This window comes from Callorhinus ursinus, unplaced genomic scaffold (assembly GCF_003265705.2).
Source record: "Callorhinus ursinus isolate GAN/ISIS: 27379988/994484 unplaced genomic scaffold, GSC_fseal_2.0 scaffold2, whole genome shotgun sequence".
Lineage (NCBI taxonomy): Eukaryota > Metazoa > Chordata > Mammalia > Carnivora > Otariidae > Callorhinus > Callorhinus ursinus.
Window position 1 is genome coordinate 108,024,705 of NW_027397064.1, and position 23,619 is coordinate 108,048,323.

General features: G+C 49.7%; 1 protein-coding gene across 5 annotated transcripts in view; it reads left to right on the forward strand.

Annotated features, from left to right (window-relative positions):
• The window catches only part of MYO7B (myosin VIIB), a 98,140-nt gene that overhangs the window by 36,957 nt on the left and 37,564 nt on the right, over nucleotides 1-23,619 (forward strand). For all 5 annotated transcript variants that reach the window (XM_073885476.1, XM_073885466.1, XM_073885461.1 and 2 more), the window contains 10 exons: nucleotides 1,183-1,259; nucleotides 2,497-2,616; nucleotides 2,924-3,066; nucleotides 5,149-5,359; nucleotides 6,073-6,208; nucleotides 9,802-9,965; nucleotides 12,214-12,351; nucleotides 13,907-14,059; nucleotides 14,763-14,861; nucleotides 16,675-16,769. In XM_073885476.1, the coding sequence (XP_073741577.1) occupies nucleotides 1,183-1,259; nucleotides 2,497-2,616; nucleotides 2,924-3,066; nucleotides 5,149-5,359; nucleotides 6,073-6,208; nucleotides 9,802-9,965; nucleotides 12,214-12,351; nucleotides 13,907-14,059; nucleotides 14,763-14,861; nucleotides 16,675-16,769 (1,336 nt within the window). The remainder of the gene's footprint in view (nucleotides 1-1,182; nucleotides 1,260-2,496; nucleotides 2,617-2,923; nucleotides 3,067-5,148; nucleotides 5,360-6,072; nucleotides 6,209-9,801; nucleotides 9,966-12,213; nucleotides 12,352-13,906; nucleotides 14,060-14,762; nucleotides 14,862-16,674; nucleotides 16,770-23,619) is intronic.

Below are 23,619 nucleotides of genomic sequence, written 5' to 3' on the forward strand. Positions count from 1 at the left end.
TGAGTTGTCACTGTGCCCACAGGATTTATCAACTGAACTGGGCACTTCTGCAGGTGAGAGGTGGGCACTGACTTGTACACAGGGGGCATCGGAACATGGAAGGGTATTACAAATGTGATGTTGAGGGTGAAACCAGGCACCAAAGAATGCAGGACTTGTAGATCAGACATTCAATTAGATCACCCTTAACACAAAATTTAAAAACAGCTGAAATTAAATGCTGTTTCAGATCAATATTTAGGTAGTAAAAGGATAATGGAAAGCAAGGAAGTGGTTTCCATGAGTGAGTGGGGAGGAACGCGGGTCTTAGCAGGAAAGGACTGTGAGGGCTTCAGGTGTGGGCCAGGCTCTGTATCTTGGCTGTAGTAGTGGTTTCACGGTGTTAACTGAGTCATTATTTATTATAATGACAGTAGGGCTGGTCCCGGCCCCCTTTGGTCTCAGCACCTGGAACAGCATATGACACCATCATTTGCTTCCCGCCTCCCTTCTTGGATGCACAGCACCCCAGGCAGGGCCAGGTCTCTCCATTTATGGAATTCCCAGCAAGTAGCACAGGACCTTTGGGTTCCATGTACTTTTTTATCTATATGCTTTATTTTACAATTTATTCAAGTTTAAAAAAGAAAAAATATATGCACAGGAACAACACTGCTCCTGTCCGCAGGCCTGGCAGACCCCCTGAGGTGGAGGTGGCTGGAAGATGGGGACTGAACTGGGGAGACCAGTCAGGAGACTCTTACAATAGGGCTGGGCCTGGCCTATAGTTGTGCCCTGTTAATGTCTGCTTATGTGACTGACTGAAGGAAGGAATGCCTAGGTTTCCGTGGACAGCGGAGTAGAGTGAAGGGGGCTGATGCTCATCCTTTTCCTTAGTAGACCCCACCCCACCCGCACCAGCACCAGCCTTCATTTCTTCAAACTTCCCTTTGAGGCAGAGCCATGATCTCACTGAGCCAAGGGGGGAAGCAGTTTGTTACATTCCTTCACAGCAAAGGGGCTGGTAGTCCCCAGGGACCTTGTCTCCCAAAGAGAAGGTCTGGGAGAAGCAGTGCCTCCCACCCAGGGACAGGTGCCTGTAATAACTGGATCTGGGGCTGCCCCAGGCTCAGGCCCTCCTGGGGCCCCTGTCCCATCCCTTCAGGATGCTTCACCACTCAGGGTTACTGCTTCTCTCCCCAGCTGCTGTCTTCGAGAACCTGGATTCCTCTGACGTAATGGACACGCCGGCCTTTCCCACTGTGCTAAAGTTACTGGAGGTAGCCCTGCCATTGTGACATCGAGCTTCCATGTCTGTGAGGGGCCCCAGGGGCCTGGGCTCATAGCCACCCAACCCCTGGTTATCATTAACCCTTCCCAGGCTCCCACTCCTGCCCCCCACCCCTCTCCCTAGGCTCTCAACTCAACCCCTGCACCCATCTGGGCACTGCAGGCATTGGGGGTGGGAAGCAGAGTGGCAAGCCGTGTGAGCTAATCTTTAACAAAGCAACGAAATGATCAGTCTGGCTTTAACACATTTCTTCTCTTTTCCTGTGTCACCCCCCCTTCCCCCGTTCTTCAGTGGCCTTTACTCAGCATCCTCATTCCCCACCCCACCCAGTCCCCAAGCTCTCCCCACAGGGCTACATAGCCCAGGGCCCTTATGCTGTACCCTTCCCTACCTCCCTTCAACAAGTCCCCACCTTCTCCGTGAGTTGTGCTGTTCTGGGGAAGTGGAATGTGCTCATACCATTAGCCCTCCAGGTTAGTACAGAGCCTGGACTTGGAGGAAGAATGGCAGGCACTGGGTGGAGAAATATCTTTGCCCTGGGGACATTATAATGTCCACATCACACTCCATTGACAGTTCTGGTGAGAAGTTGATAACATCAGAAGCAAACAAGCAAAGCAATCACATTTTGCTGCTAATGTTCTTTATTTGATTCAGGGATCTTTGGGTTCTTGCTGGCTCAGTGTTCCCTGCATGGTGAGAGGGACTGGCTCATCCAGAATCCTCTTGCTCCCTTAGGCCTGCATGGTGAGAGGGACTGGCTCATCCAGAATCCTCTTGCTCCCTTAGGCCAAAGCAGGAGTGGCTTCAGTTGGGACATATCCAGAGGCCAAGGGCCTGGCCTCAGAGCCCTCCCCGCCCATTGTTTTCCCAGGTCTGCTTATGGCACCAGCCCCTTCCCCAGCCTCTGCAAGACTAGCACAGAGCTGGTAAACCAAGCAGCCAGCATGCCCAGGACCCACCCAGCTTGTGCACCCTTCCTGAACACTCTTGACACCCTGGTGCTTAGACTGGAGCTGGGCCAGGGCCTGCCCAGGACCCTGACTCCAGCCTCCATCTGGCCTGGCCCTGCTGGATGGCCCACAGGCATCTCCCACCCTCAGGCCTTGGGCATAGGGTGTTTGGTCACAAGAGAGAACCAGATGTGGCCTAAGTAGGTCCGAGCCCTGGAGCCAGGCCCTGCCCCCCCGGTTAGCTGTAATGCCATTTGCCACCCGCCCTTCCAGGTGGAGTACCAGGCACTCCGGGACTGTCTGGTCAAGCATTCCATCATCATCCGAGGGGAGTTTGTCACCAGGCCCCTGAACATCACCCAGGCCGCAGACCGGAGGGACGCCTTTGTCAAGGTACAGAGCTGTGGGAGAAGGGACCCATGTGTCTCTCCATTGAACACAGCTCCTTGCCCTGCTGGGGAAAAGCAGGCAAGAGCAGAGATGGCTGGGCAAGTCCTGACTCTTCCAGTCACCTGTCTGGTGACAGTGGGCTTCCCAGCCTCTCTGGGCTTCAGCTTCTTGCCTTTAAAGTAGGGAGAGTGCCCCTCAGTTGGTCCATGAGATCCAGTGTGCATGCAGCCTTTGCAGGTGAGCTTAGAGATCAGGGGCCACCTTCCTCTTATGCTTCAAAGCCCATGGGCTTTACCCCATGTCTCCTCAGGGCATCTATGGGCACCTCTTCCTGTGGATTGTCAAGAAGATCAACACTGCAATTTTCACTCCACCTGCCCAGGACCCCAAAAATGTGCGAAGAGCCATCGGCCTCCTGGACATATTTGGCTTTGAAAATTTCCAGAACAATAGGTATGAAGATCTCAGTTCACCTGCTTTCAGAGAATGGGAGATCAGCTTAGCTCCTCTCTAACTGAGCAAGCTAGAGGGTAACCGTTCCTCCCTCGATGAGACTGGGAGCAGGGACCCCTCCTACCTTTTCACAGATACAAGTCTGCTCTGCAGGCCTGACTCTGTCTGCAGCGAGACGGTCTGTGCACCTCCCCTGACACCCCCACACAGCTAGCTACAAGCATCCCCAAGCGCCAGGCTGAAGTCCCAACATTTGTCACCTCTCTTGAGCTGTCTGCTCTCCTAAGGAATTAAAGTGAATGATCACATGAGGCTGGGGTGAAAATGGAAATCAACAGCATTGATTCAACTGCATCTTTAGATGAGCTCTTTTGCTGGGCAATGGGGAAAAGTAGGGGATGTGTGACCACCCCTGACTTTGGAGTTTGGCAAGGGTAAGGCAAGGCAGAACACCCCTGACCCTGTGTCCCAGCACCCCAGACTGGAGGCCCAGGAGCCAGAGCAGGAAGCAGGTTGGAAAACTGATGCCTAGCTGGGACTGATGAAGGTTGGGGACGGGGGTGGACAGGGTGCTGAAGAGAGTCAGGCAGTGGAGCCAAATGAGGACAAGTGATGCCCTGGGGCATTATCAGGTGGCAGGAGAACAACAGATGAGGAAAACAAGGACCTCAGGACAAGCAAGCAGGGACACTCTGGGATTGCTGCCTCCCCAGGCAGCTGGGAGGGCAGGGCGAAGGCCTGCTCCCTGTGCGCCAGGGGGATGCGCAGGGCTGGCGGAACTAATCCCAGTACAGGGCAGCTCTCAGGCACAGGAAACTCAAGTGTGATTCAGATCATTGGTTTCTGTCCCCAAAAGGGACAAGCTGAGCAGACCACGCACGTTGGACACCTTGGAGGTGGACAAATAATTGGTTGAGGGGAATCCAGTCATTTATACAGGGGCCCCTCCCTGAAGGAGCCAAAAGCTGGGTTTGCTACAGAGCTGCAGTCCCCTCCTGCAGGTGGCCACTGAGCACTCTCCAGGCAGCGTGCTGGGAGTGGGGGACACGGTGAACCTGTCCCCTCACCTCTTGGGTTAACAGGTGTTGAACGACCAGTCTCAGGTATGATGAGGATTTGCCTAAATGGGCAACCCATCCTGAGGAAGAAAGGCCTAAGTGAGAGCCAAGGGTTGAACAGAACTAGGCGGGTAATGACGACAGAGAGGAGAGTGGCAGCAAACGTGTGACCACTCAGAGGCAGGGAAGAAGTGGGTGCCTTCACAGCATCGCAGGAAGGAGGCCACAGTGACCCAGGCCACTCCCTGGGAGATGCAGGAAGGCTTTGTACTATGTCTCTGTCTGAGGGGATCTGAAAACAGCAGAGAAACCTGGGAGGACGGGAAGCAGGGAGACAATGGGGCCTGCTGGCCAAAGAGCTCCCCCTAGTGGCATGTGGAGATGGGGTGATGCAGGGAGAGCCCCTGGAGGCCACCCCTGGGTTTCCCCAGGGGGAATAAGGGGGCCTGGACACAGGCCTCTGCCCTGGGAGTGGAAGGGAGTACACAGGTCAGGGTGCTGTGATGGAGAGAGCGGGGACCAGACTTTGGCAGCTGATTGGAACTGGGGAGGAAGCAGGGTGTCAAGCATGACTCCTTGGTTGGTGACTTGAGCCAGGGGTGATGAGTGGAGGGATCATTTCCCAAGGTGGGGTGCCTGGGAGGAAGAGCAGCTAGAGAATGGGACGGGAGTAAACAGTATGTCTGACTGATGCAAAGGAGCCCAGCAGGTGTCACTGTTACCGGGTCTCCAGAAGCTCATCTCAGCACCCAGGCCTCTTGCCCCTGGGGCTGGGGCTGCTACGGGTCACCTGGTCCCTTAAGGAAGGTCCCTTGATGACATTCTCGTAGTCTGTTTGCCACAGGCTGGAGGAGGTGATGGTGGCAGAGACAGAGGGAAGAGGGAGTACACGTGTGTGGGGATGTGCGTCCGTGGGCATCCACGTGCAGCTGGATGCAAATGGCTGGTGGCCCGCGGTTCCTGCCAGCGGTGACAGGGACCGGACTAACCGTGCTCCACGTCTGGGTGTGCATTCCCTCTACAGCTTCGAGCAGCTCTGCATCAATTTTGCCAACGAGCACCTGCAGCAGTTCTTCGTGAAGCACGTGTTCACCATGGAGCAGGAGGAGTACCTCTCGGAGAACATTGCCTGGGACTACATCCACTACAATGACAATCGGCCCACCCTGGACCTGCTGGCCCTCAAGCCCATGAGCATCATCTCCCTCCTGGACGAAGAAAGCCACTTCCCACAGGTAAACCCCTGAGCCTGCCGACCCTCAGGTGGAGACCCCCGCTCATGGCTCTTGCCCTTGAGGTTGGGAAACTCCCCTGGGGTAGCCCATGGGTCCCTGGGTTGCCGAAACCTTTGCCAGGCATTAGCAGACCAGCCCCAGCCTAAGCAACCTCCTTGCCTGCTAGGTCCACCTCCTACAGGGAGGCTCACCGACCCCCCTCCCTCAGTCCACCTCCCCCTCCCCAGCAGCAGGACCTGCAGTCACTGATTATCTACTCTAAGAACTCACCCCAGGAGCGGCTTGCTAAGTAAGCACCCACAGGTCAAGGACTGCAAGGGTGCAAGAGATGGAAATGCTTGCCTGCTCGCCCTCAAGGAGCTCTGCCTGTCCTTAGGAAGGTAGATTTTCAAAGCAGTCCGTAAGAGCTCAGAGTCCAGAGAAGGGTGAAGCCAGGGTCAGGTCCCTGGATAATTGTAGGGAAGGGTGGAGAAGGAGAGCTGGCAGGTGGAGGGTGGCAGACCCCGTCTCTGCTCCCAGCTTGGTCCTCACTCACTGCGACCAGTCACCAATCCCTGGGCAGCAGTTTCCCATCTGTAGAAGGGTCCTCAGTCATTCTGAGCCCAGTTGCTTTGCCCCTGTGAGGGAGCCCCTGAGCCCTGTGGATGCGCCAGCTGACCTCCCCATGGTTGGATTCTGGGACGTCGGCCCATAGGATGTTTGTGCTCTTCCAGGGGACAGATACCACCATGCTGCAAAAACTGAACAATGTCCATGCCAACAACAAGGCCTACTTGCAGCCCAGGAACATCCATGATGCCAGATTTGGCATCGCCCACTTTGCGGGCGAGGTGTACTACCAAACAGAAGGTAGGTGCAGCTCCTCTCTACTTCCCCTTCCTTCTGGATCATTCCAGGAAGGCCATGGGAAGAAAGCCGAGAGAACAAGGTCATTTTGCAGAGCAAGCAATGGGACAGAGGGAATGGTATGGACCATACATGGTTTGTTTCATTTTTAGTGTTAGCTCTATTGAGATATCATTCACATACCATATAATCTCCCATTTTAACTGTATAACTCAATGGTCTTTAGTATATTCACAGAGTTGTGTAACGATTGCCATGAGTTTACAAAATTTTCATCACTCCAAAATGAAATGAAACCTCCCATTAGTCATCAGGCTGCATTTTCCCCTAATCAAAGTCAGGGATGATCCGTGCATGTTTTTCAGTTGGAGAGACAAGGCAGTAGGAGGGCTGACATTTTCACATAGAAGAGGTGAGGTGTTGGGAGGTCAGGGGATCATTTCTGTTGTACAATGAAAAGGTGGTGGCTCCTTCCTAGTCCCCACCTGACCCTGGCTTTGGGGCTCTTCAGAAAGGGAGAGACCAGAGCCAGTGGGACCTGCAGGGTCCCAGAACACAAGACACTGAGTCCATACCAACCTCCATGGACAATTCAAGGCTAAGTTTTATTATTTGAAGTGACATGAAACTATTGTTGTGCATGCTAAGATTAATTGAAGTGACATGAAACTATTGTTGTGCATGCTAAGATTAAGACAGCTTCTTTGTAGACTTTCTGAATTTCTAAAATTCTATTAATGTTCATTAAAGCTGAGCTTACTAGTTTTTCTTCGAGTGCCATGCTGTGCTGATGAGCTAAGCCGCACTTACTCTGCCTACTGGGGGGATGAGCCTGGGGTGCCTCAATGCAATCCTCCCTTTGAGAACACCCCGGGTTGGTGAGGCTCTGCATAAACCTGGAGAAGCACAGAGTGCCACCAAGTGTCTGCTCACCCTCCATCTGCAGAGGGCAGCCTCCCCAGCATGTAGCTGGGAGAAGGGTTTGTGTGCACAGCACATGCTTGCTCTTGTCACCCCCAGTTCTGTGAGGCCTCATGGTGCCCCTGGAACTCCTGGTACAGTGCCTTCCCCCTCATAGGCACTAGGGGGAGAGGTAGGGAAAATTGGCTTCCTTCCCCCCACCCCACCCCCCGTCTCAGTCTCCCTAACCCCACACCAGGCTCTGTAGGTTTGCACAGAGCATCCCCCTAAAAGGTGGGGTGACTTAAAGGGGTAGAATGGTAGAGGAAATTCAGGGTTGTGCCCTTGTGGGGTCATCCCTAGAAGTCCCAGGAGTGTAGCCCTACAGCAGGCCCCTAGCCCTCACCAACTTGGCTTTGAGAAGCAGCTCTTCTTCATCACCTTCTCGGTGATCCTGTGTCCCACTTTAGGGCAAGTCCATTCTTTTTTTTTTTTTTTTCAAGATTTTATTTATTTATTAGAGAGAATGAGAGCCAGACAGCACGAGAGGGAAGAGGGTCAGAGGGAGAAGCAGACTCCCCACTGAGCAGGGAGCCCGATGCGGGACTCGATCCCGGGACTCCAGGATCATGACCTGAGCCGAAGGCAGTCGCTTAACCAACTGAGCCACCCAGGCGCCCAGGGCAAGTCCATTCTTACCCATGCCCAGAGCCATGCCTGTGTTAGCAGCTGGCTAAGGCTGCCAAACCAAAGCTCCCCAGGTAGGAACAGAGATGCATTTCCTCACAGTTCTGGAGGCCCAAAGTCCCAGATTAAGGTGTCATTGTGGTTGGTTCCTTCTGATGTCTCTGGCATCTTCAGTGTCTCTGTGCATCTGTGTTCTAATCTCTTCTTACAGGACACCAGTCACACCGGATTACTGCCACCCAAATAGCCTCATTTTAACTTAATCGCCTCTGTAAAGGCCCCATCTCCACATATAGTCACATTCAGAGGTACTGAGGGTTAGAATTTCAACGTATGGATTTGGGGGGGATGCAACTCAACCTATAACACTGCCCCTCCTCAATTTCTGGATTCTTAGTCTTCAGGCTGGAGGGGCCCCTGGCCCTAGCAGGACCTTCCAGGACCCCAGAACAGGGCTGGTGGAGGGGCTAGGGGCTCCCAAGCCCTCAGGTCCTCCTTAGCAATCACAGACCTGCTTGGTTCCTAAACCTATTATTAGAGAGCACATTCGCACTCACAGGCATGCACACACTGCCTAAGGGCACACATTCACACCCAAGACCTGTGCAGTTTAAACTCATAATGAGGAGGGAAATGTGCCCTAAGGACCTCCTAAACAGCAAGCCACCACCCTGTCCTTGAGCCAGTAAGACAAGAGGTATGAATGCCTAGCCTCCTTCCATTTTGGGCTCCCGGGAAAGGCAGAGTAGCTGCCACCCCTCACTAGTTTCACAGGAGGTTGGAAGTAACCGCCCCCCCACCGCAGACCCCAGCTGGGGCTGTATGCAGATGCTCCCAGAGTTGCATCTGGGCTCAGGGGCGAGGGCGGGAGTGGCCATGCCTCCCTCTCTGGACTGCAAGCTGCCTGAACAATACCAGGCTGCCAGACTTTCAGGACTTACTGGTGGGGATGGGGGGCTTCCTCCCTCTTGTCCTTTCTTTTCTTTTTAGCTCCTTTATATATGAATAAGCAGTTGCCCTCATCAGACTTGCTCAAGGTCACCTGGAAATTTAGTGGGCCAGAGCCCTGATGAGAGCCCCCAGGCATCTCGCTGCAGGGAAATCTAAACTGTATGTGAAGGAATGCACCGTCTGCCATCTGCCATGGCTGCTGCTCAGCTTCAGAGTGTACTTGGCAGTTCCAGGGATGGCTGGAGCTGGAGGTGTCGAGGGACCTGAGCCACTCCTGTCCATGGTGCACCAAGGGGGGGCCGTGGCTGGCAAAGTGGAGGGAAAGTCTTCAGATGACTCCCTGACCTGAGCAGTAGGGCCCATGAGAAAGGTCCCACAGAGGCCAGGGGAGCCCCGAGGAGGGCCCTGGGGAGCCTCCGGGAATAGACAATGCTTGAGCTGGTCTTGAAGAATGGGCCGGAGCTGGCCGGGCTGGATAAGCAGGGACGAGTGTCCAGCAGCGGCTGGTGGGGGCTGGAGGTGGTGGGAGAGCTGGGGCCTCTGGGGTGCTTTGGGGACCAGTGGAGTGCAGGACCACAGGGGCCCCGGGAGTTGAGGAAGGAGGAGATGAGGAAGGCGTGCTCTGGTGGCAGGATAGCAGAGAAAGTGTTCAGGCAGGGTGACACGGCAGTGTGTGGCTTTAGGACAGTCCTAGCCATGAACCGGGAAGGGTGGGACAGAGAGCAGAGGGGTGGGCTGTGATCAAAGGAACGATTCAGGCGGAAGGAATGGCAGTGGCTTAGACAGGGGGTTGTGGTGGGGATGGCGGGTGCGGGGGTTGGAAGGTTTAGATGTGGGTGTGACACATTGGTGCTGGGCAGAGCCGAGTGCAGGCCTGGGTGCAGGAACTCTCCAGCTAGACAGGGAGGTCAAGGGAGGCGTGGAGAGGGCAGCTTCAGTGGGGGCTCCTCCGGGCATCCTGGGGTGACCAGAGTCCCCACCCTGTTGCCCCCCCTTGCCCTGTGGGTCAGAGGGGATGGCTGAACTGGGCTTGCGGGTGGGCTCTGCTTCCCCCACAGGCTTCCTGGAGAAGAATCGAGATGTGCTGAGCACAGATATCCTCACCCTGGTCTACTCCTCCAAAAACAAGTTCCTGAAGGAGATATTCAAGCTGGAGTCAGCAGGGACCAAGCTGGGCCATGGTACCATCATCCGGGCAAAGGCAGGGAGCCAGCTCTTCAAGGTGGGCTCTGATGGGTGGCCCTGCCAATGCCTCCTTTGTTTCTCAGCCCTTAGGGCCTCAGGGGTCAGACATGCACACACAGGGAAGACCTATCACCTGGGGTCTCCGTTGTTTAGTCAGGGCCCATAAGTGAGTGCAAAACAGGAGTGGGGTGTTGCTGTTGCTGTGTGGATGGCAGTAAAAGGGGACAGGTGTACATGGATGTGCCTGCTTCCAAGTGCGTGGTGGTCTGGTGGGGCCACATCTGCTTTTGTTAATATTAGTTTTCTATATTGGTCTCTGTGCATATGTTATGTGTGTGTGTGGTGTGTGTATTGTGTGGTATGTGTGTACAGTGCGTGTGTTTTGTGTGGTGTCTGTGGGGGATACGTGTGGTGTGTGTGGTATGTGTGGTATTTGGTGTGCATGGGGGTGGAGGTGCGGGGTGCATTCTGTGTGATGTATGTGGTGTGTGTGGTGTGTGTATGTGGTATAGGATAATGTGGTGTGTGCATGCTATGGTACATATGGTATATGTGGTGTGCTATGGGGTGTAGGGGGTGTATGTGGGATGTGTGAGATGCGTGTGTGGTATGGTATTTGTGGTGTATGTGTGTGCGACATGTGTATGTGACATGTGATGCATGGTGTGTGTGTGTGTGTGGTACGGTGTGTATGGTGTGTGTGTGTGTGCTATGGTATGTATGGTATGTATGTGTGATGTGTGTGGTAAGTGTATGGTATGTGGTGTGTGTGTGTATGTGTGTGTGGTACGGGGTGTGTGTGTGTGGTACAGTATGTATGATGTGTATATGGTGTGTGTGTGTGTTATGGGGTGTGTGGTATGTATGGTAAGTATGTGTGATGTGTGTGGTAAGTGTATGGTGTGTGTGTGTGTGTGTGTTATAGGGTGTGTGGTATGTATGGGGGTGTGTGTCTATGGTATGTATGTGTGATGTGTGTGGTCAATGTATGGTATGTGGGGTGTGTGTGTGTGTGTGTGTGTGTGGTACGGGATGTGTGTTGTGTGGTGTGGCAGCAGCAGTGCTAAAGGCTGCTGGCCAGAAAGGTGGGCAGCAGAGAGTCCCCAGTGCTGCTCAGGGCAGCCTAGGATTTCCTGGCAGGGTGAGGGTCTGCCCACCCCCTCCCTGCCAAGCTTCCACCCCTTAAGAATGACTGTTCCAGAAAAGCCCCATGAATCATCTCAGGAGGAGCTCCCCTACCCCTGGGCAGGGAGACGGGGCCGGCTGAGTGGCTCGGGAACTTGGGCTGTAGGCAGAGGAAACGGCCCTCTGTGCCAGGCATTCAGCACTGGCCATGCTGAGATGCCCTTGGCCTTTCATCATGCCCCACCTAACCGCTGCAGGAGGCCTCTCCTGAGACCTCAGTGCCCAGGACCCACCATGTGCAGGACCATGTGCAGAGCCAGTCTGCGAAGGCACCAAGGAGCCGTGAGGCTGGGCAGGAATTGCCCGGGTCTGGAACCAGTTGGAGCCAGGCTGGACCCTCTGTATCACTGAGCCAGGCTAAACTCTCCACAGCTGAGGCCAGAGTACAGGCTTGTCCTGGCTCTGTGGGGCCCCCAGAGCATGTCCCAGGGATTTCAGGGAACAAGATGACGGCAAGGGAAATGTACATTATTTTACAAACCAGGACAACAAGAAAATGCTGCCCGTTGTTACTATAAGGTGCCAGTGATTGCATCCTCTTCTCAGAAGTGTTAAGACACGTGTCACCAGTTGATGCAATTTGGCAATACATACCTTTGCTCGGGTGCATTTGACTTGGGAAGGGTTTGATCAGGGAGCATCACCGAAGGTGAGCATTGCACAAAACACACCCTGAGCCAGCTGGGGGCTTGCGCTTGTTTCCTTTTGCATCCATGATTTTGTTACATCTATTTTAAAACTATATACATGTACTACAATGTTTACAATGTGCACTATAAAACATTTTTTAAAAACATACAAAACCAATAGAAAAACTGAAATCGTAGAAGGGTAGAGGTAAAAAGTGAATGTTGCCTGTTCTCACATTCTTTCCCACTCTGGTGTATCATCTCATACACCCCACTTGGGGGACCCCACCCCTAGACAGGATACCTTGCCCCATCTTACTCACCAGAACCTATGATGGGCCAATGCGTGAGGGGCTGCAAGAATGCAGCCCCACCCATCTGTGGGACCTTGGAAGAAGCCCTCATCTGGGTCACCTGCGCCCCAGGCCGAGCTCCCCAGCCCCCCACTTGTGCCTGTGCTTCTGCCTGCAGTCCGCAGACTCCAGCAAGCAGCCTTCCACATTGGCAGGCCAGTTCAAGAAGTCCCTGGACCAGCTGATGAAAATCCTGACCAGCTGCCAACCCTACTTCATCCGCTGCATCAAACCCAACGAGTACAAAAAGCCACTGGTAATGAGGGGAGGCTGGGGTCACGCACGGGGGCGGGGGGGCATCTATTAGATGAGTCTGATGGCATCTAGGGTCACGTCACTCCCTCATCAGGGAGTCGTCAGCATTAGAGCTATCTGCCCCCATTTTAGAGATGGGGACACTGAAGTAAGGTGACCCATCTAGGCCATTCAAAGATCGGGAACTGGCAGGGCTTTGGATAACCCAGGGCTCTGTTGTCTCAGGCCTGCTATTCACCAGCTGTGTGCACTTGGCCAGGTGCTTTACTTTGAGCCTGTTTTCTCCTCTGTAAAGTCAGAATCGTGCCTGCCTTGTGGCGGGGGCGGGCGGCAGCAAGGACCGTACATGTTTTTGGCAAGTCTGCATGTGTAAACCATGCTCGATAAGGGGCAGCAGCCAGTACCAGGATGTTAATTAATTGTATTGTATTTTTTGAATAGAATAAAATGATAGGAAATTGGGACTGGCCTAGGAAATCCAGAATGTATCTTCCTTAGAGGCACAATGCCTATATTTAGATAATAACTGTATTCCCAGAGGCTCTCTGCCCACACCCACACCCCACGCTTGCGGAGCTGTGAGACAGGTGGGCGGGGCCTGAGGCTGATGTTCCTGTTTCTCCAGCACGCCTGGCACATCTCTCAGAGTCCCCGGCTGCTATGTGGGGTGGGGGGTGGGGGCCAGGCAGGGTCGGGGTTTAAACCTGGCTCAGCCACTTGGGAGTGTGTTCCTGAGCCTCAAACATCTGTCTTAAAACTGGAGCTAAGTCCTCCACCATGTAGGGCTGTTGTAAAAATTAAATGAGAAACACTGAGCTCACAGGAAATGCTCAATAAATGGGAACCAATTAGTTGCCCAAGACTAATGGCCATAAACAGTTGTTTCTGTGGCCCTCAGTGTGGGTCACTGCCTGCTGGTGGGCTTGCCAGATTTGAGGCTGTGCCCCTAGTCCCCAGATATTCCTGGCTCGGAGGCTGAGAGGAGGTTCTCTAGAGGGTAAGCTGTGTAGAGTCTGGGGCCATGGCTGAGACCCCATACCCTTGCGCAAAGCATCAGGCCCATAGTTCTCTCTGTTGGCCACGCCCATCTCGGGGTGGGAGGGGGAAGCGGAGAGACTAAGCTGGCTAGAATATTTTCTGACTCTAGGTGGGAAATGTATTTCTTCATTCCACTAGACTGGGGGAGGCAGAATGGTGCCGGAAGAGCTGCAGGGGCGCCCACCCCAACAGAGGCAAGGCCAGGAGGAAACATTTTAACATGGCATATGCAAATAACTTTTATATTCATAGTACTTTGCGTATCCTGAGAATGACGGGAGTATTTAGTGTTCTTGTGGATGTCACAGTTTGTATATTATCGACTTTTATCTCCTCGGAAACACTTTCGGGACTTTTCAGTGACTTCAGAACAAATACCTGTCTTCAAAAGAGACTTTTGGTCAAACCAAGCGTTGTTGAGTTGTCTTGTATCTGGGGATGGCGGCATGGCTGGTGGTCGGGCGGGCTGCCCGCGTGCAGCGACTCAGGAAGCGGGCCTCCCACCTCTGCGCCCGCAGCTCTTCGACCGCGAGCTGTGCCTCCGGCAGCTGCGCTACTCCGGCATGATGGAGACCGTGCACATCCGCAAGTCGGGCTTCCCCATCCGGTACTCGTTCGAGGAGTTCTCACGGAGGTTCGGCGTGGTGCTGCCCAACGCTGTGCGCCTGCAGGTGCCTGTTACCCTCCGCCTCAGCACGCTGGCCCTAAGAGGCAATAGTGGTCAGCCTCAGAACCCCTGCTACCTCCAGGTGCCCCAGCCCCCAGTTCCGAGGGGGTCCTCTACCTGTCCTCCTGAGGCAGAGGTCCTCTCCCAGACTCCAAGCTTTGAAATGACCGTTGTTCCTCCCTTCCTCTCATCTCCTTCAGCCCCATGTCTCATTCCCTGGGGGCCCTGGAAGTGAGGGAGGGGGTGGCTCACACTAGATCACACTCACTGGTTGAGGCTAGTGGCTGAATATGTTGGTTCTAGGAGGTGTCTGCACTTTAAAGCAAATACTTCCATGGTAGCATGCTGGGGAGATGATGTGTGGCTGGATTGCTATTTGGGGCAGGAGGTCCTTCCCATCCTTCCTCAAACACTCAGTCATCCTAAACTTTGGGCTGTCCAAGTACCCAACATCCACACTGAGGCTCCAGGCCTGCGAAGCATGGTGGCCTTGAGGTTCCAGGTCCTGGCTGCTCCCCTGGGCCCCATCCTTGTTTGGAGGTGCCTGAGCCTGTGTCCTGACCAAGCAACACTGATGGTGAAATGCAGGGGAGAAGGAAGACTTGAATCCCAGAAAGCCTTTGAGAAGGGACCCTCCCTCTCCCCCCACCCCAGGGGGGAGGGGGTGCTCCAACTCCACCAAGCCACTTCTGTTTTCTCCTTGGCAGCTTCGAGACAAGGCTCGCCAGATGACTCTGCGCATTGCCGAAATGTGGCTGGGGACAGACAAAGAATGGAAAGTGGGAAAGACCAAAATTTTCCTGAAGGTGAGCCCCTGAACATGCTGGTCCTCAGTCTCCTCCTTGGGGCTGGTCCCATGCCCACCAGGTGGCATTCCCTCACCCACCCTGAGCCAATGCCATGGGAGCCTGCTCCAGGTATGGCCCCCACCCTGAGGTACCCTGGTTGTAGAAAGCCATGCTGGGGGGAAAGGAGGCAGGGAGGATGTGGGGAGGGCTCAGACCAGCCTGCAGAAGCCCGGGAGGCTTCTCAGAGCAGAGCATCTAAGGCAAGACCTGAGGATAAGGAGGAGCTGCCCCAAGTCACCAGGCAGAAGCAAGAAGGAGCTCAGGGAAGGCTCCCACTGTCCCTGAGAATAGGCCTCCTCCTCCATGCCAGGAGCCACGGTCTCAAGTCAGATCTGGGGAAGCTCCACCTCTTCAGAGCCCGGGGGAGCTAGTGCTTCAGTGGAAGGAGTCAGTGTGCTGATTACCCCTCACCTTAGAAGAGCTTGTCCTTGGGCAGGCATGTGCAAGCAGCATCACCACCCACCACCCACCTCCATCCCCCACAACTTACAGGAAGGCCCAAGGTCACACAGAGACAGCTTGTGGCTGACAGCCTCTAGCCCCTGAGCCTGGCCTTTGGGCCCTCCAGGACTACAAGTTGGGTCAAGAGCCACGGGGGACAGAACCTCCATGTCCCCTAGCCTTGTAAGCTGTGGGTGGGTGAGCAAAGAGAGAAAGAGGAGGGAGAAGAGAAGATCAGTGCTGGAAGCATGCTCTGCCAGCCCACCCAAGCCCCACCCCATCCCCATAGCCCCTTCCTAAGTCCTTCATTCCCTCTGCTTCCACACAGTCTGCTCACCCATCCTCATCTGTTCCCAGAGGGGCTTCCCTGCCCTGATCCCCTAGTCAGTCCATCTGTTCATCTGTCCATGCATTAGCCAGGCCTGTGCTGGGGCTCTGGACTTAGACAAGAGCGAAAAGGCAGAAGGGCTTTGGATTCCACCGGGGAGGTGAGGCTATCAGATGGAAGATATTAGGATAGTCCCAGGGTGCTGTCCAAGAAGCTGGGATAGACCTTGAGGGCCACAGGGGTATAAAGGGTGAGGTCAGTATGGGCATGTGGTCAAGGAGAAGAGGAGGAAAGTGCCCATCCCTCCACTTCTCCCCTCCCTGGCTGTTCCTTGAGGCCCCCATCAGAGGTCTGGTGTATCTCTGTGTCCCCAGTGCCTGCCTGGGCACATGAAGAGGCTCAGCACTTGCTTGATGCAAGACTGATGGAGGTGGGAGAGGCCACCAATCCCCTGCCAAGCACCAAGCTGCTTTCTGTTCAACAACGATGGTGCCTGCCCTGCAGGGACTAGGATGGCAAGCCCAAGGGAACAGCGATCCAGGTGAAGCGCAAAGGCAGGCCAGAGAAAGTCACAGCTCAGGGGCGAATAGGGCTCATCAACTCACTTCAAATCCTACTCAAAGGCTGGGGGAAACGTGTTTCCATTGAAACAAGCATGAGTCTGTACTACAAGTTGGGTGACATTTCACATGAATTTTGGAAAATAAAACATAGCTTCAGAGAAACTTTTTGCCCCCTTATTGGTTCTCCAGAGCAGAAATAAAATTTGCCGGATTGAAAGAACTAAAATGGGAAGTTCTTAGATTGGGAACTGGGGGTGTAGTTGCAGCTCCTGTCTCTGAGCCACATCAGGATCAATTTGAGGGCCCCTTCCCCTGCTTGCCCTTCTGGGAGCACATAAGGGAAAAATCTGAAAGACCCTTCTGTAGATAGGGCCCTGGCCCCAGGTGGGGTGTGGAGATGAGTGGAGGCGGCTACATGCTGGGATCTCCTCTGTTCCAGGATAACCAGGACACTCTGCTGGAGATACAGAGGAGCCAGGCCCTGGACAAGGCAGCAGTCAACATCCAGAGAGTCCTGCGAGGCTACAAATGGAGGTGATGACCCTACCCAAGCCCCTCCCAGCCCACACACCCACATCTATTCATGGGCTTATCTGCCACATGTATATATCCTCTTTGGTGAAACATCTTTGCTTGTTATTTGCCCAGTTTCTGATTGGATTCTTTGTTGAGTTCTTGGGGAGTTTTTTGTTTTCTTGGGTTTTTTTTTTTTTTTAAGATTTTATTTATTTGCCAGGGAGAGAGGGAGGGAGAATACAAGCAGGGGGAGTGGCAGGCAGATGGAGAAGCAGGCTCCTCGCTGAGCAAGGAGCCTGCTGTAAGATTTGATCCCAGGACTCTGAGATCATGACCTGAGCCAAAGGCAGATGGTTAACCATCTGAGCCACCCAGGAGCCCCTCTTTGTTGAGTTTTGAGAATTACTTATATATTCTAGATACTAGTCCTTTGTTAGATGTGTGCTATATCTCCTCCCAGTCTATAGCTTTTCCTTAAGTCCTCTTAAGGGGGTCTTTGCAGAGCAAAATTTTTCATTTTGATGAAGTCCAGTTTATCAAATTTCCCTTCGTGGTGCATGCTTTTGGTGTCACATCTAAGATCTCTGAAGGTTTTCTCCAATCTTTTCTTCTAGAAGGTTCTATAGTTTTACAGTTGCATTTAGATCCATTCTCATTTTGAGTTAAATCTTATATAGCGTGTGAGACTTAGGCTATGGTTCTTTTAAAAATTTTTCCCCCAGTGGATGTTGCTCCAGCATTGTTCATTGAAAAATCCATCCTTCTTTCAATGAATTGATTTTGCACCTGTGTCGAAAATCAGTTGGGCATATTGCAAGTTTGTTTCTGCATTCTCTGTTCTGTTGCAGTGATCCATGTGTCCGTTCCTCTGCCAGGGCCACACTGTCTTGTTGATTGTAGTTACATAATAAGTCTTGAAGTTGTGTAGACTGATTCCTCCTACCTTCTTTTTCAAAATTGTTTTAGCTGTTCTGGGTCCTTTGTCTTTCCATATACATCTTAGAAAGACCTTACCCATATCTACAAAAAATTCTTGCTGGGATTTTGATAGTAATTAATGTTATATATCAATTTGAGGAGAATTGACATCTCTACTATGTTAAGTTTTCTAATCCATGAATTCTGTTTATTTAGATCTTCTTTGATGTCTTTCACCAGTGTTTTTTAGTTTTTGGTGTACATGTTCTGTACATGTTTTTTTAGGTTTATACCTAGATTGGGTGTTTTTGAGAGATTATAAATGGTACTGTATTTTTAATTTTGATATTGATGTGTTCATAGCTAGTCTAAAAATATTAATTGATTTGTGTGTGTTGACTGTTTCTTGCAACCTTGCTAAAGTCACTCACTTTTTATGGATTTCTTGAAATTTTCTATGTAGATAATTACATTATCTGCAATTAGGGACAGTCTTATTTCCTCCTTTCCAATCTTTATGTCTTTTATTTACTTTTCTTGCTTTATTGCACTGGCCAGAACTTCCATTTACCTTCTCCCATTTGTAATATAATTTTCCTTAAATGTTTCCTCTACACACATTTAGTTTCTAAGTGCTTGGATATTTTCCTGTTATCATACTGTTATTGATTTCTAGTTTGATTCCATTGTGGTTGGAGACACACTCTGTATGAGTTAAATCTTTTTAATGTGCTCACATTTCCCTTATGGCCCAGGATATGGACTATCTTGTTATGTGTTCTAAGGGTGCTTGAAAAGATGAGAAAGGGGTGCTGAAGTCTCCAAGCATAATTGTGGATTTGCCCATTTTTCATTTTAGTTCTATCATTTTTTCCTTCATATATTTTTCAGCTGTGTTGTTTGGTATATACAAATTTAGGATCGCTATATCTTCTTGGTGGACTTACCCTTTTATCATCATGTAATGTCCCCCTTTGTCTCTGGTTATTTTCTTTGCTCTGAAGTGTACTTTATCTGATAATAATACAGCCACTCCTGTTTTATTTTGGTTACTATTTGCATGATATATATCTTTCATCCTTTTACTTTGAACCTGTATTTCAAGTCATAGACAGCCTTGCTTTTATTTTATTTATTTATTTATTTTTTTATTATGTTTTGTTAATCCCCATACATTCCATCATTAGTTTTTGGTGTAGTGTTCCATGATTCATTGTTTGCATATAACACCCAGTGCTCCAATGCAGAACGTGCCCTCTTTAATACCCATCACCAGGCTAACCCATCCTCCCACCCCTCTCCCCTCTAGAACCCTCAGTTTGTTTTTCAGAGTCCACAGTCTCTCATGGTTCGTCTCCCCTTCTAATTCCCCCCCCTTTATTCTTCCCCTCCTGCTATCTTCTTCTTTTCTTTTTTTTTTTTTTTTACCATATAATGTATTATTTGCTTCAGAGGTACAGATCTGTGATTCAACAGTCTTGCACACTTCACAGCGCTCACCATAGCACATACCCTCCCCAATGTCTATCACCCAGTCACCCCATCCCTCCCACCCCCCACCACTCCAGCAACCCTCCATTTGTTTCCTGAGATTAAGAATTCCTCATATCAGTGAGGTCATATGATACATATCTTTCTCTGATTGACTTATTTCGCTCAGCATAATACCCTCCAGTTCCATCCACGTCGTTGCAAATGGCAAGATCTCATTCTTTTTGATGGCGGCATAATATTCCATTGTGTATATATACCACATCTTCTTTATCCATTCATCTGTCGATGGACATCTTGGCTCTTTTCACAGTTTGGCTATTGTGGACATTGCTGCTATAAACATCGGGGTGCACGTACCCCTTCGGATCCCTACATTTGTATCTTTGGGGTAAATACCCAGTAGTGCTGGATTGTATGGTAGCTCTATTTTCAACTTTTTGAAGAATCTCCATACTGTTTTCCAGAGTGGCTGCACCAGCTTGCATTCCCACCAACAGTATAGGAGGGTTCCCCTTTCTCCACATCCCCGCCAACATCTGTCATTTCCTGACTTGTTAATTTTAGCCATTCTGACTGGTGTGAGGTGATATCTCATTGAGGTTTTGATTTGGATTTCCCTGATGCTGAGCAATGTTGAGCACTTTTTCATGTGTCTGTTGGCCGTTTGGATGTCTTCTTTGGAAAAATGTCTGTTCATGTCTTCTGCCCATTTCTTGATTGGATCATTTGTTCTTTGGGTGTTGAGTTTAAGAAGTTCTTTATAGATTTTGGATACTAGCCCTTTATCTGATACATCATTTGCAAATATCTTCTCCCATTCTGTCGGTTGTCTTCCGGTTTTGTTGACTGTTTCTTTTGCTGTGCAAAAGCTTTTTATATTGATGAGGACCCAATAGTTCATTTTTGCCCTTGCTTCCCTTGCCTTTGGTGATGTTTCTGGGAAGAAGTTGCTGAGGCTGAGGTCGAAGAGGTTGCTGCCTGTGTTCTCCTTTAGGATTTTGATGGACTCCTGTCTCACATCTAGGTCTTTCAACCATTTGGAGTCTATTTTTGTGTGTGGTGTAAGGAAATGGTCCAGTTTCAGTCTTCTGCATGTGGCTGTCCAATTCTCCCAACACCATTTGTTGAAGAGACTGTCTTTTTTCTACTGGACCTTCTTTCCTGCTTTGTCAAAGATTAGTTGACCACAGAGTTGAGGGTCCATTTCTGGGCTCTCTATTCTGTTCCATTGATCTATGTGTCTGTTTTTGTGCCAGTACCATACTGTCTTGATGATGACAGCTTTGTAATAGAGATGGAAGTCCGGAATTGTGATGCCGCCAGCTTTGCTTTTCTTTTTCAACATTCCTCTGGCTATTCGAGGTCTCTTCTGGTTCCATACAAATTTTAGGATTATTTGTTCCATTTCTTTGAAAAAAGTGGATGGTATTTTGATGGGGATTGCATTGAATGTGTAGATTGCTCTAGGTAGCACTGACATCTTCACAATGTTGGTTCTTCCAATTCATGAGCATGGAACGTTTTTCCATTTCTTTTTGTCTGTCTCAATTTCTTTCATGAGTATTTTATAGTTTTCTGAGTACAGATTCTTTGCCTCTTTGGTTAGATTTATTCCTAGGTATCTTATGGTTTTGGGTGCAATTGTAAATGAGATCGACTCCTTAATTTCTCTTTCTTCTCTCTTGTTGTTGGTGTATAGGAATGCCACTGATTTCTGTGCACTGATTTTATATCCTGCCACTTTATGGAATTCCTGTATGAGTTCTAGCAGTTTTGGGGTGGAGTCTTTTGGGTTTTCCACATAAAGTATCATATCATCTGCAAAGAGTGAGAGTTTGACTTCTTTTCCAATTTGGATGCCTTTTATTTCTTTTTGTTGTCTGATTGCTGTGGCTAGGACTTCTAATACTATGTTGAATACAGTGGTGGTAGTGGACATCCCTGCCCTGTTCCTGACCTTAGGGGGAAAGCTCTCAGTTTTTCCCCATTGAGAATGATATTCGCTGTGGGTTTTTCATAGATGGCTTTTATGATATTGAGGTATGTACCCTCTATGCCTATACTCTGAAGAGTTTTGATCAAGAAAGGATGCTGTACTTTGTGAAATGCTTTTTCTGCATCTATTGAGAGGATCCTATGTTTCTTGTTCTTTCTTTTATTAATGTATTGACTGATTTGTGGTTGTGGAACCGAACTTGCAGCCCAGGGATAAATCCCACTTGGTCGTGGTGAATAATCCTTTTAATGTACTGTTGGATCCTATTGGCTAGTATTTTGGTGAGAATTTTTGCATCTGTGTTCATCAAGGATATTAGTCTGTAATTCTCCTTTTTGATGGGGTCTTTGCTTGGTTTGGGGATCAAGGTAATGGTGGCCTCATAAAACGAGTTTGGAAGTTTTCCTTCCATTTCTATTTTTTGGAACAGTTTCAGAAGAATAGGTATTAATTCTTCTTGAAATGTTCGGTAGAATTCCCCTGGGAAGCCACCTGGCCCTGGGCTTTTGTTTGTTGGGAGATTTTTGATGACTGCTTCAATTTCCTTAGTGGTTATAGGTCTGTTCAGGTTTTCTATTTCTTCCTGGTTCAGTTTTGGTAGTTGGTACATCTCTAGGAATGCATCCATTTCTTCCAGATTATCTAATTTGCTGGCATATAGTTGCTCATAATATGTTCTTATAATTATTTGTATTTCTTTGGTATTGGTTGCGATCTCTCCTCTTTCATTCATGATTTTGTTGATTAGGGTCCTTTCTCTTTTCTTATGGATAAGTCTGGCTAGGGTTTTATCAATCTTATTAATTCTTTCAAAGAACCAGCTCCTTGTTTCGTTGATCTGTTCTACTGTTCTTTTGGTTTCTATTTCATTGATTTCTGCTCTGATCTTTATTATTTCTCTTCTCCTGCTGGGTTTAGGCTTTATTTGCTGTTCTTTCTCCAGCTCCTTTAGGTGTAGGGTTAGGTTGTGTATTTGAGACCTTTCTTGTTTCTTGAGAAAGGCTTGTATTGCTATATAATTTCCTTCTAGGACTGCCTTGGCTGTATCCCAAAGATTTTGAACAGTTGTGTTTTCATTTTCATGGGTTTCCATGAATTTTTTTAATTCTTCTTTAATTTCCTGGTTGACCCATTCATTCTTTAGTAGGATGCTCTTTAGCCTCCGTGTATTTGAGTTCTTTCCGACTTTCCTCTTGTGACTGAGATCTAGTTTCAAAGCATTGTGGTCTGAAAATATGCAGGGAATGATCCCAGTCTTTTGGTACTGGTTGAGACCTGGTTTGTGACCTAGGATGTGATTTATTCTAGAGAATGTTCCATGGGCACTAGAGAAGAATGTGTATTCTGTTGCTTTGGGATGGAATGTTCTGAATATGTCTGTGAAGTCCATTTGGTCCAGTGTGTCATTTAAAGTCTTTATTTCCTTGTTGATCTTTTGCTTAGATGATCTGTCCATTTCAGTGAGGGGGGTGTTAAAGTCCCCCACTATTATTGTATTGTTGTCAATGTGTTTCTTTGCTTTTGTTCTTAATTGCCTTATATAACTGGCTGCTCCCATGTTTGGGGCATAGATATTTACAATTGTTAGATCTTCTTGTTGGATAGACCCTTTAAGTAGGATATAGTGTCCTTCCTCATCTCTTATTACAGCCTTTGGTTTAAAATCTAGTTTGTCTGATATAAGGATTGCCACCCCAGCTTTCTTTTGGTGTCCATTAGCATGGTAAGTGGTTTTCCACCCCCTCACTTTCAATCTGGGGGTGTCTTTGGGTCTAAAATGGGTCTCTTGTAGACAGCATATCGATGGATCTTGTTTTTTTATCCAATCTGATAGCCTGTGTCTTTTGATTGGGGCATTTAGCCCATTTACATTCAGGGTAACTATTGAAAGGTATGAATTTAGTGCCATTGTATTGCCTGTAAGGTGACTGTTACCGTATATTGTCTGTGTACCTTTCTGGTCTATGTTGCTTTTAGGCTCTCTCTTTGCTTAGAGGATCCCTTTCAATATTTCTTGGAGGGCTGGTTTCGTGTTTGCAAATTCCTTTAGTTTTTGTTTGTCCTGGAAGCTTTTTATCTCTCCTTTTATTTTCAATGACAGCCTAGCTGGATATAGTATTCTTTTTTTTTTTTCAAATTTTTTTTATTGTTATGTTAATCACCATATATTACATCATTAGTTTTTGATGCAGTGTTCCATGATTGATTGTTTGTTCATAACACCCAGTGCTCCATGCAGAACGTGCCCTCTTTAATACCCATCACCAGGCTGACCCATCCCCCCACCCCCCTACCCTCTAGAACCCTCAGTTTGTTTTTCAGAGTCCATCATCTCTCATGGTTCGTCTCCCCCTCTGACATACTCCCCTTTTCTTCCTCTCCTGTTATCTTCTTCTTTTCCTTTTTTCTTAAAATATGTTGCATTATTTGTTTCAGAAGTACAGATCTGTGATTCAACAG